At 46.9% G+C, this 14852-nt stretch overlaps 1 protein-coding gene across 1 annotated transcript in view; it reads left to right on the top strand.

The window, feature by feature from the left end:
* The window catches only part of Cds1 (CDP-diacylglycerol synthase 1), a 69394-nt gene that overhangs the window by 3722 nt on the left and 50820 nt on the right, over positions 1–14852 (top strand). The window contains exon 2 of the mRNA XM_075943051.1: positions 10265–10392. Coding sequence (XP_075799166.1) covers positions 10265–10392 — 128 coding nt within the window. The remainder of the gene's footprint in view (positions 1–10264; positions 10393–14852) is intronic.

Raw genomic sequence — 14852 nt, 5'->3', positions numbered from 1 at the left:
GCAAAGGGAAGATGAGTTTCCTCCAGCAGAGTCAGTGGTGCATCAGCCACACCCCAGGGCAGAACCCGTGCCCAGGAGTAGTTGGCCAACACACAGTGAACTCTGGTATTCTTGTGGGCTTCTTGTTTCATTTGGCTTTTTTTGTTTTGAGGGAGAGGAAAAGAGCATAAAGTTGTGTGATTAGCGAGGTGGGGAGATCTGAGAGGAGTGGAGGGAGGGGAAAGCACGATCAAAATATATCGTATGAATTTTTTTTATTAAAAAAGAGGCTAAGGGAAGACATTGTTTTTCGTTGGAGAGGAGGTGTGTTCTTAGAAATGAACGAGAGATGAGGCGCTGACATGGATGAGTAGGCCTGAGCGCTGGGCGGGAGTGAGCCTGGAGTGCAGGGGAGTATGCATGTGCCAGGGAAGAGGCGCAAGTGCTTTTCCGTGAGGAAGAAGAAAAAGCAGAAATGGAGGGGTAGGTCCAGCACCGTTTTGAAAAACAGAAGAGCGAACATCAGGTATTGGCCTTGGACCTGCCACTCTCTGAGTCCAACAGGGACTCAGAACCAGTGAGCGCTAACAAATTAGTTTATGCTAACACACTGGTGGTGTCCTTTTTGAGGCCCAGGACATTAAATGATCAGGAGGTGGCTAATCTATCAAACCCAGTGCAGATCGTTACACAGCAAATCCACACAGCCTAAGTCAGCCATAAGTCAGAGCATCTGATGTCTGTGAGGGGCCCAGTTCTTTTGGACTTGCTCTTCACGATGTGTCTGGAGTAATAGCCAAGCGAGCGGCAAAGCAGTTGGCATTTTGCAGTGGGAGAGCAGGTGTGGCAGAACCGAGACGCGGGTTAAGGCGTGCCTTTCAGTGTGGAGGCCTGGTTAGGGTGGGCAGCGGTCACAATACAGCTGTGCAGAACTGTGGACATAGCCAGAAAGGACTGAGCTGGCTGTTAGTACTCCCTGTGGATCAGCTGATGGGTCCTTTAGTTCCCTCTTGGGGCCCTCAGAGGACAAGGGCCTTCCTGAGCACATGTCGTCAGGAATATAAGCTATGCCACAGAGGCTGTTCTAGGACAGGTGTGTAGTCAGGAAGCTGAGGGTAGATGAGGGTGGGACTGGGTCTTAAAGTCTTTTTCATATTTGGGATTTCTAAAGAACAGCCTAAAGGTGTTACTGCGTGAGCTTTTACACTTTGGGTCTTGACTTGAAGCAGTTCATCTTACTGTTTTGAGAAATTCCCAGAGAATAGTGTCTGCTACCTCTAACAAACCACCTGTCCCACTAGAGTGGACTTCCTGATGCAAGCAGTCAGTATTGTGTGCATTTGTAAATGTCCAGGGAAAGGTGGCATTTTGTTATTTTGGTAATTTTATTATTTTTTCCACTCTAGAGTTCTTTATGTAGTAAAGTAATCCGAAGGGATGGTCTGCAGCGGCTCAGGCTTCTTTCCGTTGCTTCTCCAGGTGGAGCCGACTGGCACTTTGGCCAAACCTGGTGCCTCTTTGCTTCCTTCTTTCTCAGGATCATCTTCCCTCACTAATTAGTGACGCTCTGCTCTCGGGGAGCTTACCGTGGTCACCACTCATGGATGCTTTTGACAAGCATCATGTACCAGCATCAGTAGCGCCGACTCTTCCTGTTTCTTCATGGCAACATTTGTGGGGCATCCTTGCTGAGTATTCCCCAGGCCCTCATTACCACAGGAACTGGCCCTGGGAGCTCTGACACACACACCGTGAGCTCAGACTGCAGGAGCGCAGAATGTGGCAGTGCTGGTGACAGGGCCAGTTCCTGCGGGGTGCTGCCGTTCCTGCGGGGTGCTGCCGTTCCTGCGGGGTGCTGCCGTTCCTGCGGGGTGCTGCCGTTCCTGCGGGGTGCTGCCATTCCTGCGGGGTGCTGCCGTTCCTGCGGAGTGCTGCCGTTCTTGCGGGGTGCTGCCGTTCTTGCGGGGTCCTGCCGTTCTTGGTGCTGCCGTTCCTGCGGGGTGCTGCCGTTCTTACGGGGTGCTGCCGTTCTTGGTGCTGCCGTTAGTTGTCTTGATCTTTTTTTTTCCCCACAGAGGGGTCAGACGTATTCTTCTAGTAATTATGTCTGCGTGTTTGTCGGAACTACCAAGATCTTAAACTTTGTTTTAATATAACATTGAAATGCACAGAGTGGGAGAGTCCAGAGCTCTGTGGGGATCCTGTTTATCTCAGAGGTTTTGTGAGCCTAAAGGCTGCTTCCTGACTGCTGGCAGTCCTTTCGCGTGTCAGCAGGACTCTTGGTTGACTGACTGAGAGCTGGATGTGAGGTGCTGAAGCTCATCTCACTCCATCGTCTACCTGGCCCAGGGGGCACCGAACCTGTTTGCATTAAGATAAGGGCTCACTGCCACACCATCTCCCTGTTCCAGTAGGCTGTTTCAGATACGTGGTGGCGCTGTGGGGCAGTCAATATTTATTAAGCTCATCTTGGACCTAACATTTCACCTCAATATGTAGAAATCCAGATGAGGAGACGAGATAGTCCTGGGCTCTTCCCTGGCTGTTCTTGTTTTCTTCATCCACTTACTGTCAGGTGAGGCCTTTTGGCAGCTGTCTAGGATGGTGTGCATGTGGAGCCTGGTGCCTCTGCCTCCTGAGTGCTGAGATGAATGCCTGTCTAAGCATGTGTATCTTACAGACATTTGCCTACACAGCCACAATACTGTTACAGGTTTAAAGATGAACAAGTCTTATTTAGCTGGTTACAATGGCACACACTCACACTTCCAACTAGTTAGGAGGTTGAAGCTGGAGGATCACTAAGTCCAGGAGTACAAGGTCAGTCTGGGCAACACAGACCCATCTTTAAAAAAAGTCTATATTCTCATTTTCTGATTGTCCGCAATGTTTCTTTCAGAGCTCTCCTACCCCCAAATCAGGATCCTAGTGGGGCAGGACTGGGAGTAGGTGTGGTTATTCTTAGTTGTTTGATTGGGTTTTTATTTTCTGATGGGGTAAGACAGTGTAGTGGGGAGAAAGTGGTGATGTCGTTCATAAAAACTCAGGTAAAGCGCACATTCACTATCACAATCGTAATTAGCATTTGAGTAAAACCCATCAGCTGTCTGAGCTTCTCGGTGTCATCCTATGCCTTTATCCCTTAAGGGATCTTTAGTTCTAATTTGGGACTTGGGACTTACATAAACGACACCATTAGACATAGTGTAATTTTAAGAATGACGTGTTGTCTCTGGGGAAAGGTTGCAGTGAGCAGGGACGTCCTAGAACAGGGCTTGAGATGGACTGTCATGTGACTACTGCCCATGGCATTTTAAACAGCAGATGGCGAGGGCTGTAGTGGGGTGGCCACCCAGGAGGCTGGGCTCCTTCATGTCTGTCACCCAGAGGGCCATCACCAGTCCCTCAGCACACAGAGTCCTCAGGGGCAAGCTTAGTCCTGGGGGGTGGGACTCTGGCAGGTGAAGAGGCTGGAGAACTCTGGCTGAAAGGCGGGTTGCTGGAGGGGTCTGGGTGTGGCAGATTGGACTATGGGTGCTTTTTAGTATTCTGTATAGTATTGCCACAACAGTGGCTTAAAACAACACAGACTACTGTCTTAGAGTTTTGAAATCAGCTCTCTGAAATGAGTGAGACCCACGGGCTGAACTCAAGGTGTCAGCAGGCCTGCTGCTTCCTGAGGCTTTTAAGGGAACTGCTATTTCCTTGCCCTCTCTCGATCCTCGGTCTTCCTGCATTCATTAGCTTGTGGCTCCTTCCTCCATCCTCAAAACCAGTTGTAGTAACTTCTGCTCTCGTGTCTCCTCTGGTCCTTCCTCCATTGTCTTCCACTGGGGTATATGCGACCCACCTGGACAGTCCCGATGCCCTCCCCATCTCCAGGTTGGCTACTTGGCAGATTTCATTGCCGTATTTCTCCCTCACACAGTGACAAAACATCTTCACATCGTGAATGCCCACATCCTTCATCACCCAGTGTTCACGGTTGGGAAGAATCTTAGCGTCTCTGGACCCCTCTTTTCAAACTCTCCAGTGACGTCACTAAATTGAACACACTTAAAATGCGTGCTGTTAGTTTAAGTTGCTATAACAGACTCGTCAGGGATTTATTTTTCACAGTTCTGGAGGCTGGAAGTCCAACATGGAGGTTGTGGCTGCTGTGGTCCCAGGGGAAGTTGCTGTTTCATATTTCAGATGGCACTGGCTGTCTTTGCATGGCGGAGCAGGAACATCTGTCTGTGTCCTGTGAGGGCACCGGCTGCAGTCTCCACCCGTGACCACTCAGTATTATCACATTGGAGGTTAGCAGGGTGTGACCCGGAGGTTGGGGAGACAAGTAACCCATCACAGTTACTGTTTGATGAGTTTTGACCTATTTTTTCCAGTGTAACCATCACCATGATTAAAATAATGAATCGTTGTCTTCTCCTGTTTGTTGTCCCCGCCAACCTGTGGCCATTGGTGTGCTTTCCAGTACTGTAAGTTAAGTGCACATGTCGTGGGATCCTGCACAAACGGAGTGGATGCAGGCATGTACACATGTACACATTTCATCTCACCCTTTATTTTCTCGTTTCACCCAGGCTGGCCGCCAGCTGCCTCCACCTCTGTCACCATCCCTTAGTGCGGTTATTGCCTTATAGCCACACCCGCACAGCCTATGTCGCAGTAGGTTTACATAGAGAGTGAGTGACAGGCTGCCCGTTTCACAGTGGGATTTTAGGTTGTCTCCTGTTTGGCACCACAGCAATTCAGCTGCCATGGGTTTATGTGCACAGCCACATACAATAGATATATGCTTCATATTTCTTGATAAAAGGCTGTGGAATACAATGGCTGGATCATCTGGAGACTATGCATTTAATTTTCCAAGAAACTCACAGACTGTTTTTGGAAGTAGTTATCCTGTTTAACAGTCCTACCAGCAGCATACAGGGACAGAACTTCACAGTTTCCAACAACTGATGTGCTGTGTGTGTGTGTGTGTGTGTGCGCGTGCGCGCTTGTGTGTATATGTGCGTGAGTGTATATATTTACTTCTGTTATATACTTGTATGTGTATACGTGTGTGTATACTTCTGTGTATATACTTGTGTGTGTATACATGTGTGAATATGTGTGTAACCTTTGTGTATACTGTGTGTGAGTGTGTTTACCTGTGTGTGTGTGTGTATGTGCGCGCGCACGCGTGTGTGCACGCGCAGGAGCGTCTGTTTGGGTCTCTGTTGCCCAGACCGGCCTCAGACTCGCAGTGTGCCCTCCTCCTCAGCCTCTGGAACTTGGTTGGTGTGCCTGTGCCTGTTTCACTTGCAGGTTTTGGTTTTCATTTCCCTAATGAGTAATAATGTTGAGCATCTTCCCTTGTGCTTCTTTGCCATCTGTGTGTTTTCGTTGGCGGAGAGTGCTAAAATATTTGCTCATGGGTTGTGGTTGTTGACTGTTCTTATTGAACTTTGAGAGTCTTTTATGTCAGAGTCTAGCTGTCAGACCATTAGAAGCTATTTTACCTGTCAGAGCTATCCCTAGCTGTGTGATTGACAAGTGTTTTCTCCTAGCTGTCAGGCTATCAGCAGCTGTGTGATTGACAGGTGCCCTCCTACTCTTTGGCTTGTCTTCTGATTCTCTTAGCAGTGTCTTTCAAAAATAATTTAGTAAATTTTGTTTTCTTTTTTCTTTTATGGATCATGCTTTTGTTATATTTAAGAAAAGTCTTTAGGACCTAATCCAAACTCAGAGACTTTATGGAATTTTACAAATTCTTTTACTGGGCTAAGGTTAAGAGCACTGGCTGCTCTTCCAGCACCCACACGGTGGCTCACAACCATCTATAATGAGATCTGGCGCCCTCTTCTGGTGTGTGTATACATAATAAATAAATCTTAAAAATTCTTTGACTTGGGTTTTGTACGTGTCACGATATCTGGGTGAGGATCCCATTTCTGCAGTTGTAGCAGGCCTTCCTAAACACTGTTTCAGAGTTGAGAATGAGGTGGGCACGTGTGTGAAGGTCACTTCCCGGACCCTGTTCTGGGGATGGTTCTGTCTTTTGTCTCAGTGCCATGTGGTCTTGCTGACAGAGCCTTATAGGAACTCCTGCAAACAGCAGTGGATGTTCTTCGGCTTTATTCCTTCAAAGTTGGCTCTTCTGTTGTTAAGGTTTCCTGTCAGGGTGCCTGCAGGCTTAGCGTTAGTGCACAGAGTGGTTTGGGAGTCTATCTAGAGCTGGGCAGAGTGAGTGGTTTGCTTGACATTTCAGTGTAAACTTTGTCACTTATGCAATGGAAGTGATTATTTCCTTTGGTGAACGCATCATAAGTGAATCAGTATCTAGGAAGCATCTCGCTCCGCATTCTAAGATCAGTTTTGCTGTAGAAGCCAGACTTGCAGGTGATCAGGGAGACTCACTCAGCTCAGATGCCATAAGCAGACAATTTTTATTTGGGCTTTGTAGTTGGATGATAGTCCTCATTCTACCTAAGTACAAGGTAGGTCCCAGGCCAGGTGAGTTACCTAAGATTGCTTATAGCGAGAGCAGGTGAGAACTTTCTTGTGAACAGACTTGTGTTTGTTCAGTGCCGCTCCTTAGAGTCGGGATTGCTGCCTGTGGTCAACACTTTCCCTGCACAAAGGGTGTGAACTAGTAACATACAGACTAGCAGGCAGGTCACTGTGTTAAAGTGAATTCGGGACATAGTTGAAGAGTAGCTAACCTGGAGCTGGGAGTCAGAGAAGATGAGATCTAAAGGAGTGGCCTTGCTGGTGAGGTCAGGCCAGGGCCCGGCAGGAGCAGGACTTGAGGAATGGGCTGGGAGGTTAGAAACAAAGTGGGCAAGAGAGGGCTGTAATTCCTGTATTTACAGAGAATAAGTGTCTACATGCAGGAAAGAGGGAGGACGCTTTTTAAAAAGTGGGGCACAAGGAGGATGCCCGGAAGACATGGGTGCCCTCGTAGAAACAGCCAAAACAGCACTCAGTGATTTGGCTTCATCCTGGTGATTTTTGGCAAGAGAGCAGTAAGATGGATTTGTGGCTTTGTAAAATGGCCTTGGCTGCAGTGTGCACAGCAGGTTAGAGTAGGCAGGATAGGAGGAGGCTGAGGCACGGGGACGAGGGTGATGCCCAGGAGGGCTGATGGTAACAGAAGGAAAGCCAAGAGGCAGGCTTGGTGGGAGAGGCAGGTCAGTTGTTTCTGTTGTGTACCCTGGTGCTTTTCATGGAAACACTCCTGGCCATGGCAGACTGGGAGCTGGAGGTACAGGTCCCTGGTGAACAGAGATAAAGGAGAGCCATGTAGACTTTGACAACCACCTATAAACTATTGGCTTGGCAAAAGGCGTCTGGGACTTTGCTTTTCAAAACTGTTTGAATCTACCCAGCATGCATCAGTGCAGTGAAGTGATCCTTTGTCCATTCACCTGACATCCTTTAGAAACCACTGTCTTTGGGGCAGAGGACCCATTCAGTTCTGATGTGTGAGTAATGCTGTTCTAATATACTGTGTTTGGGAATTACACTTTAGTCTTTATTTAGGATGAAATTAAACAAATAAAATTAAATCTTAAATTTTAATTTGTGTTTCTCTAAAGGAAGAAAGATAAAACTCGGAACTTGGGACTGGAGAGATGGCTCAGAGGTTAAGAGCATTGCCTGCTCTTCCAAATGTCCTGAGTTCAATTCCCAGCAACCACATGGTGGCTCACAACCATCTGTAAAGGGGTCTGGTGCCCTCTTCTGGCCTGCAGGCATACACACAGACAGAATATTGTATACACAATAAATACATAAATAAATATTAAAAAAAACTCGGAACTTGAGGAATATAACTAAGAGCATGGCAGCATCGGGGAAGGGCAGTGTTCTAGAACATGGCAGTGTGGGGGGAGGGCAGTGTTGAGAGCATGGCAGTGTGGGGGGAGGGCAGTGTTCTAGAGCATGGCAGTGTGGGGGGAGGGCAGTGTTGAGAGCATGGCAGTGTGGGGGGAGGGCAGTGTTCTAGAGCATGGCAGTGTGGGGGAGGGTAGTGTTCTAGAGCATGGCAGTGTGGGGGAGGGTAGTGTTCTAGAGCATGGCAGTGTGGGGGAGGGTAGTGTTCTAGAGCATGGCAGTGTGGGGGAGGGCAGTGTTCTAGAGCATGGCAGTGTGGGGGGAGGGCAGTGTTGAGAGCATGACAGTGTGGGGGAAGGGCAGTGTTCTAGAGCATGGCAGTGTGGGGGGAGGGCAGTGTTCTAGAGCATGGCAGTGTGGGGGAAGGGCAGTGTTGAGAGCATGGCAGTGTGGGAAGGGCAGTGTTCTAGAACATGGCAGTGTGGGAAGGGCAGTGTTGAGAGCATGGCAGTGTAGGGGAGGGCAGTGTTCTAGAACATGGCAGTGTGGGGGGAGGGCAGTGTTGAGAGCATGGCAGTGTGGGGGAGGGCAGTGTTCTAGAGCATGGCAGTGTGGGGGGAGGGCAGTGTTCTAGAACATGGCAGTGTGGGGGGAGGGCAGTGTTGAGAGCATGGCAGTGTGGGGGAGGGCAGTGTTCTAGAGCATGGCAGTGTGGGGGGAGGGCAGTGTTCTAGAACATGGCAGTGTGGGGGGAGGGCAGTGTTGAGAGCATGGCAGTGTAGGGGGAGGCAGTGTTCCAGAGCACGGCAGCATGGAAGGAGGGCAGTGTTCCAGTTGCATTTCTGTTGCTTTGAGGAAAAAATCCTGAGAGCAGGCAGTGTTACTAAGAGAAAGAGTTTACTTTAGTTTGGAATTCTCAAGCTCCTCACTGACAGGGAAGTCACAAAGGCAGGGGTCCTGGACAGCTAGCTACACCACACACACAGACAGAGCAGAGAGAGATAAATGCGCCATGCTGCAGTGTGCTTGCTGACGAGCTTTTTTTACTTTTAGACACTTGAGTGCTGTCTTAGTCACTGTACCATCGCTGTGATGCAAAAATACATATGCGCTCTAGATAATTCCTCCCTTGCATGCACAGTCCAGGTTGGTTCAAGTGACAGTTAAAACTGGCCCGCACAGGAGATGAGGCATGAGCCAGGTCTGTCACTGTCCACTGGACTTGGATATGGATTGCAAAAATGTTTTTCACGTGAAGGAAAACGACATTATATCAGAGCTATGTTTGGTAGGCTGAACTTTGATTTTTGTTTTGTAAAGTCTGAAAATTCTGCCTAAATGCTAACGTTTCATTTGGAAAGCCACCCGAGGGGTTGGAGGGTTTGATTTAATCCTAAGAGCCTACTGCTTGTTTGAATTGACCCCATCCTCAGCATCATATCAAGTGCAGGTAATATGGTGATGAGACTTGCCGAACTTGGATTCCTCAGAGTTGTCTCCCAGCTCTCTGTTTGCCCAGTGCCTGCCCCTGAGCTTGCTCTCTCTGGTCCTCAAATCTGTGAATCACAGTCCTTCCTGAAGGCTGTTGGTTGCAGCGGCTTGGAGGGCTAGGAGAAGGGTAGGATGCCATGACTGTTCTCACAAATGCCTTGGCCAGCCTATCCTGAATCTTCTAGGGTGGTCTTTGTCCTAGAGACCCAGGGCTCCCAGGGCCTATAGCACGCACGGTGCTTGCGTACGTGCCCTCTTAGAAGTTAGCTTAGATATCAAGTAAGTTTAATCTGACAACTGAAGTAACACTTTTGATCACGTCCATATGCTGGAGAAATATAGTGTCCATTTTACTGGCTTTCCTGGGATCCAGTAAAAATGATGGGTGTTAAAATCCATATTGCTACACCTAAGCAAGTAGCCTTCCTCATGTTGATGCTGGGATATTAGTCAAAGAAAACCAGACTGAATGGCTGGTTAGAATCTACAGAAATGGCCCTGTCCTCCCAGTTGAGAAGCAAACAGTAAATACTTGGTTCTGTCAGCAAACACCTGACTTAGGAGTCATCTGAACTGTTCTTCTGTCTTTTGTTTAAGATAATCCTTTCTTTTGGATTTTTACCAAAGATAATAAAGCTTACTTAGCAAGAAACTATGGCAGTGCTTGGGCATTCAGTGGAGGCTAATAGTGCCTTTGTCTTAGACTGGACAGCTTAGTGGGCTCACCGAGCAATGAGAGGATGTGCTGGCAAGCAGCGCTGTTTAAAAGAACACTTTGCCCCAGGACTGATAATACACACCTAGATCCCAGCACTGGTAAGCCAAGGCAGGAGTGCCAGAGTTTGAGAACCACAGGGTGACCCAATGAACTGCAGGCCAGCTCCGGGCCAGCCCCAAGGCACTCCTAGCCCCATCTCAGAATAAACATACGCACGGATGCTTTGCAGACAGTTCTTCCTTTTAATTTTAGGAAACAGATATTGACGACAGGTATGGAGATCTCGACGCCAGAGGAGATTCTGATGTTCCTGAGATCCCACCATCCTCAGACAGGACCCCTGAGATCCTCAAGAAAGCCCTGTCTGGACTGTCTTCAAGGTATGATGGGTGAGGATAAGTCCATCTTGCTGCCTAGCACAAGCACGCATTTCATGGTCATCCCGGTTCGTCCATGCTTCATGTTTGGCTCTTTGTGAGTTTGGGGCCCATGGGAGAAGAAGGCTGTGATGAAGGAGGATCTGAAGTGCCTCGTTGGTGCCCGTGTTTACCTGGGTGCAGGTTGACTGGTGAAGGCTGCAGAAACAGTGCAGGATGCCTCACAATGAAAATCACACAATGTGTGTTCTTCAAATGCGAGAGAAAAAGAAGTAATTTTTATCGTTTTCTTTGATGGTTGCTGTTGTTGGGGGGGGGTGTACATTTGTGTGTGCATATGGTGTATGTGTTCTTGTGGAAGTGTTCATGTGTGTGTAGGCATGCACGTGCATGTGTGTGCACAGGCCAGAGGTCAGCATCAGGTATCTGATTTGGTTATTGTTTGAGATAGGATCTCTCTCACAGAGCTCATTGATTTGGCCAGCACGCCTCCCCTCCCCCACTGCTTCCCCCTACCCTTTCCCCACCCCACCTCCCGCTGCCCCCAAGCTGTCCTGTGCCACTGGACTTGGCTTTAACAAGGGTGCTGGGATCCCAACCAGGCGCTTGTGCAGGAGGGGCTTTGTGGCCTGAGACATCTCCCAGCCTCCAGAGTTTCTTTCTTTTTTTTTTTTTTAACTTTTTATTTAACTTTATTATGTTCGTTGGTGTGAAGGTGTCAGATCTCATGGAACTGCATTTTCAGACAGTTGTGAGCTGCCATGTGGGTGCTGGGAATCGAACCCGGGTCCTCTGGAAGAACAGTCAGTGCTCTTAACCGCTGAGCCATCTCTCCAGCCCCCAGAGTTTCTTTCTTTAACTGAATCTAAAATTATGATCTCAAACTCAACAACGCTTTACTGTATGATCTCAAACTCAACAACGCTTTACTGTTTTTGTATTTGTGTTATTTTAAGGTGTTTATGACCATGGGATTTCAGCTAAGTCTCTCTTACCCTGTGCCAGATGCTTTGGTGATCTGAATTATAAAATATATAAGATTGAAGGAAGCGTTCAGTTTCATCCAGGTTACTGTGAGAAATGCTCACATGCTGACAGCGTTCACCAGCATCTTTTCCCATCCCACCAGGAAGAGATGTATTTTGTATCACATCCCAAGAGGCACAGACACAAAGATGATACTAAGGTTTTATATGATGATACCCTCTGATTTCCTTCTGCTTGATGCTGTCCTTTGGTACTGAACAATAAACAATAGACATTTCTCCTAATGGATCACACCACCTCTGCTCTAGTCATGGATTAAAGGCAACCGGAGTTTCCTTGTTGTGTTGGGCAATACCCATTCTGAGGATATCCGGACAAACGTACATTTAACTCAATCCCTCCTAATTGACTCTCACAACGTGGGTCGGTCGTGTGAGCTGTGTGCGCATGTATGTGTGTGCATGTATCTCTGTGTGTGTGTGTGCATGTGCGTGTTATAGCGGTCACCCACTGCGTGTCTGCTTCGACACTGTCTACCTGGAGACAGCAAAGGTGTCAGCATATAATTCTGCCTTCTGGACAAAATTATAAGGGCTTTGTTCCACCTTACTTAATTCTTCTGGTTTGTAACCTGCCTTCTCTGATTATTTGCATCAGTATAAAATGTACAGGCTCCAGTTATTGGTGCATCATGTACAGTTCAGGGAAGAATCCAAGAAGTTCTCTTTATAAGTTAAGTCTATCGCTTTTGGGACAATTGCTATTAATTTCTCCCAAAAAACCAGCACAGGGCTTTTGCCAGGGTTCATTGTCTTCCCATAACTTTATTTCTTCTGCAGTAAAAGACTAAAATCTTTGCTGGGTCTATACCTGTTAATTGATGAAGTCTCAATTTACTTCTTTTAATTAATTCAGATACCTTTTCCACATAAGTTTTTAGTTTTTTACTTGGTTTATGTGGTAGAAAGATCCATTCTAAGATAATATTATCCCTCTGCATTAAAATTTCTGTAGGAGAAATTCTGGAAGGCCAGCCCTTAGGTGGGTGGAGTAGACAGAACAGAATGCTGGGAAGAAGGGAAGTGAGGCAGATGCCATGGAGCCAGCCGTCAGGTCAGACATGCTGAATCTTTCCCGGTAAGCCACCATCTTGTGGTGCTACACAGATTATTAGAAATGGGTTAATCAAGATGTGAGATTTTGCAAATAAGAGGCTAGAACTAACAGGCCAGGCAGTGTTTAAAAGAATACAGTTTCCGGGTAATTATTTTGGGGCATTAGCTAGCCAGGCAGCTGGGAGCCGGGCAGCAGGAACGCTCTCACTACAGAATCTCCTCTTTTAATCTTTTCAGGAGCAATTTGTTACCATTGGAATTGCTTCTCCTACCCTTGCTTCAGTACCGTAATCAAATGTCTCAACATTCATTGTATGCAAGACCCATTCATCCATAGGTGCTGATCTGATCTTTAAAGGCCCAAGGATCCTTTTGCATTCTATATTGGCATTCTCATAAGCCAAAAATTCAATTATTATACATCTAGCTTCTGGGTCAGTTACCCCTATTTGTACTGCCCTGGTTAGTCTTTGTAAAAAGTCACTAAAAGGTTCTCTCTGACCCTGTTTAACCCTAAGATATGATTCAACTCTTTTTCTTGGTTCTTGAATCCTGTCCCAAGCCTTTAAAGCTGCTGTGCTACATAGGGACAAGGTGTATTCTTCATAAAGAGCTTGATCCTGAGATCAGAGTAAAGTCCTTCTTCCTGGGATGTGAACAGTGCTCCTTCCTCCTGGGATGTAGACAGTGCTCCTTCCTCCTAGATGTAAACAGTGCTTCTTCCTCCTGGGATGTGGACAGTGCTCCTTATTTCTGGATGGGGACAGCGTTTTATCCTCCTGGGATGTGGACAGCTCTCCCTCCTTCTGGAATGTGGACAGTGCTCCTTCCTTCTTGGATGTGGACAGTGCTCCTTCCTCCTGGGATGTGGACAGTGCTTCTTCTTCCTGGAATGTGGACAGCTCTCCCTCATCCTGGGATGTAGACAGTACTCCTTTCTTCTGGGATGTGGACAGTTCTCCTTCCTCCTGGGATGTGGACAGCTCTCCCTCCTCCTGGGATGTGAACAGTGCTCCTTCCTCATAGGATGTGGATAGCACTCCTTCCTCCTGGGATGTAGACAGTGCTTCTTCCTCCTGGGATGTGGACAGTGCTTCATCCTCCTCGGATGAAATAGGGATTTCCTCAAATGGGGTCTGCTGGTCTTCTTTCAGGCAAGATGAAAAAGAATATTTCCTTGTAGTCAGCTCTAAGACAGGAAGCTGGAGGAAAATTAGGGTATGTTTTTAGTTTCTGCGACCTACCTAAGAGAAGAAAAAGTCTAGTTTCTATGGCCTGTCTTAAAGAGAAAAAAATGAACCAGTTTAAATGAGGGCAGATGAAGGCACCAAGGAAGCTTTTGCTTTTTGAAGTCTGCATCTGAGGCCTCCTCTGGACTGGCATTAATCTAGTCTTTGAGAAAATAAAGACTTTGGGAAGTAAACCTGGAATTATACTTGAAAATGGAGAAATTTGTCACAGTATTATAACTATATTAGAGTAAATTATTTCAAAGCAGTGTTTCCCTGTTTTTTTTTAAGCTGATGGGACAAATGTACGCTACCTTATTGACTGATTTTAGTAGTCCCTGTTCCCAGTTGTTTCTGTGACCTAGTTCACAGATGATACATCTTTGCTTTAAAATTTCATCAGAGGTGTTCCATACTGTATGTGTATGTGCATACATGTGTGTCTTATAAATGCATACACATGTGTGTGTTAGTTCAGTGCTCTGTAATTATGCTGAATGCCAATGTGTCAGACCTTCCTCAGTAATGACTTTTAATATAAAACAACAGCAAATAATAGCAGCTATTTATTAGTGCATGTTGTGTGCTAAGCCCTACTTTAGGCAATTAACACATACTAACATTTTCACGGCAGCGCTTTCATGGTTATGCTTGTAACTGTTTTGTAAATGAATAACCTGGAGGGTAGAGAACTGATTTGAACCCAGGCATGGCAATGGGCATGGCGAACCCAGGTGTTGGGGGAGGGGGCTGCTTGTTGGCCCCAGCTGCCAAGCCATGAAATAATCACACAGAAACTGTATTACATACTAATGTAACCTATTTCTATTAATCTGTATATCACCACATGGCTGTGGCTTACCTGGTAAAGTTGCAAGCATCTGTCTCTGGCAGCTCCATGGCTTCTCTCTGACTCTGCCTTCCTTTTTCCCAGCATTCAGCTTCATCTTCCCTGCCTACCTAAGTTCTGCCCTGCTATAGGTCCATAGCAGTTCCTTTATTCATTAATGGTAATCACAGCATACAGAGGGAAATCCCACACCACCTCCCCTTTTCTGTTTAAATGAAAAGGAAGACTTTATCTTCAACATCGTAAAATTACATATAACAAAACAGGTATCAAATAAGAATT

Source organism: Microtus pennsylvanicus, chromosome 12 (genome assembly GCF_037038515.1).
Source record: "Microtus pennsylvanicus isolate mMicPen1 chromosome 12, mMicPen1.hap1, whole genome shotgun sequence".
In the NCBI taxonomy this organism is placed as follows: domain Eukaryota; kingdom Metazoa; phylum Chordata; class Mammalia; order Rodentia; family Cricetidae; genus Microtus; species Microtus pennsylvanicus.
Note: the sequence above shows the minus strand (reverse complement) of the source record. Positions and strands in the feature narration are given on the sequence as shown.